Source organism: Daktulosphaira vitifoliae, unplaced genomic scaffold (assembly GCF_025091365.1).
Source record: "Daktulosphaira vitifoliae isolate Bord-2020 unplaced genomic scaffold, ASM2509136v1 Scaffold_20, whole genome shotgun sequence".
Classification (NCBI taxonomy): Eukaryota; Metazoa; Arthropoda; class Insecta; order Hemiptera; family Phylloxeridae; genus Daktulosphaira; species Daktulosphaira vitifoliae.
The window spans coordinates 25,712-28,039 of NW_026099591.1; the positions used below are offsets into that span (position 1 = coordinate 25,712).

Sequence of the window (2,328 nt, forward strand, 5' to 3'; positions counted from 1 at the left end):
TAAAATTTAAAAGTAAATTTGATAAATTCTTTATAATGGCCCCACGTAAAAAGAGTGATATGTGGAATCACTTTACCGAGTTGGAAAATAGTAGAGCCAAATGTGGGTATTATAGTAAAATATTGAGCATTGCTGGTGGATCTTTTGGTAATTTGAGTCGTCTTATAAAAACAGTACATTCTGCTGTACTTATTTCAAAAGTTACTGTAAATAGCAATGAAAATTTTGTGGACGATCCTACAAATCATGGTATTTTTGATAAATTGTTTTTTAATTTTATTTTTCTTTCATCAATTTAAATGTATATATTTGAATTAAATCTCTTTGTTATTTTGTATGAATAAATGAGTAGGTTCATCATATGAAACATTAAATGTTCCTGGTATTATTGTAAGTAATGCGAGCCAACCTACTAGTTCCACTAATATTAATCGTACTCAAAGCAGCACTATGCATTTTATGCAGAATAAAAAACCTATGACAGTCAGTAGATCAAAGCAGAATGATGAGCAAGTTACAGAAATGATTGTTAAAGGGTAACTACATATTTTTATTTTATTCATATTAAAAGTATAAATACAATTTGACTAGAAACAAAAAGAAAATTAATAAATATATTTTAAATTAATATTATATTCCTACCTAAAACTATTATGGTGTAAATATAATTAAGAGCCTTACTGGTTTTAAAATTTTTAAATATTTTCAAACATTCACAATTTTTATATAATATATACATGTATATGTTTTATAGAAGTTTTGTTACTGGTGCAAATAAGGTTATATTAGCTTAATACATTACAACACCACTATTTTAATATTTTGTTTTATAATATAGATATTATGCGTTTTCTATAGTGGACGACTAGGAATTTAGAAATTTATTAAAAATTTTAAACCCTGCATATGAGCTTCCTTGCCGCCAGCTGTGTCAAAAAATCTAATTCCAAGATTATTCAATTTTTCACTTTAGAAGTTTTGAAAAAAAAAGATGAAAATGCTAATGCATTGTCATTAACAACAGATGGATGGACTTGTATTAATAATAGGAGCTATATTGCAGTTGCAGCTCATTTTATTAATGATGAAGGTAAAATTTGTTCTGTCTGTCTTGGTTGTGAACATTTTAACCAACGACACTATTCAGATAATATAGCTGCCTTTTTAAAAAAATTATCAATTGAATGGAAGGTTAGTAATAAAATTGTAGCCATTGTTACTGACAATGCTGCAAATATTACTGCTGCTGTATTGAGCAGCTGCTCAATTACATTATCGGCATTTAGGATGTTTTGCTCATTCGTTAATCTCATTGTTCAACACTCTCTTGAGAATATTGCAGTAATGGTAGCTAAAGTAAAAAAAATAGTTGAATATTTTTAACGTAGCAGTAATGTTTTGGCAAAACTTAATTCCATATTAACTCAAATGGGCCTACCAATATTAAAATTAAAACAAGACTGCGTAACCAGATGAAATTCGACATTTGATATGCTTGTAATGTTACAGAATTTATACGAGTTTTTTTTTTTTATATATTTAAATCTTATCAATTAGATGTGTGTGCAGTAGGTGTAAAGTATTTTCATAATTTTGTATATGATAACCTTCACTTGTCAACCGGTCCGATATCTGTAATCATCAGCTGACCGTACATTGTGCACCTGTACCAATATTGTTATGTCCCCTCAATGAACGTGTTCAAAGTTGGCACCACCACCACCCGGCGACATCATGATCACCGGCCACTACACAAATGCCGCTACAACAGATTTTTTTTCTCATCTATACTGCCGAAGCGACAAGTTGTCCGTTTGTATTTTTTTTGAAATTCAATGATACTATTGATAAGGGTCTCTTCTTCCTGATTTTCGAATAAACTCGCCGGTGTGTATCCAGTAGACTCATGGATAGTATGATTAAGTACCCACTCAATATAAGATAAATAACGGGGCCATTCTGTATGGTATTGGTGACAATAAGTTCTAAATAAACGTCCCAATTCACGCATCACTCTTTCAGACGGATTAGATTGTGGATGGTATACACTTGTATGTGTAGGTGGAATGCCAAGTTCAGATAGCCGGGATTGCCACAAACGGCTACTGAACTGTTTACCGTGATCAGAGACTATGATTTTTGGTTTACCGTGAGACGGTATGTAGTCTTTAATAATCCGATTAAGGGTAGCTGATGCAGTGGCCCTTTTTAGTGGGTATAACCGAACAAATCTTGAAAAATTATCCAACACTACAAAAATATACTGTACTCCATTCCAGCCAATTGGGAGAGGTCCATACAAATCAACCAGAACCTTGTCCAACACAT

General features: G+C 31.5%; 1 protein-coding gene across 1 annotated transcript; it reads left to right on the forward strand.

Moving 5' to 3' along the window:
• On the forward strand, positions 1-643 carry LOC126908853 (uncharacterized). Its single transcript, XM_050691167.1, has 2 exons — positions 1-249; positions 353-643. Exons 1-2 carry the CDS (start codon positions 36-38, stop codon positions 538-540), a joined length of 402 nt encoding a protein of 133 aa, XP_050547124.1. The 5' UTR covers positions 1-35; the 3' UTR covers positions 541-643.
• The last annotated feature ends 1,685 nt before the right edge of the window (positions 644-2,328 follow it).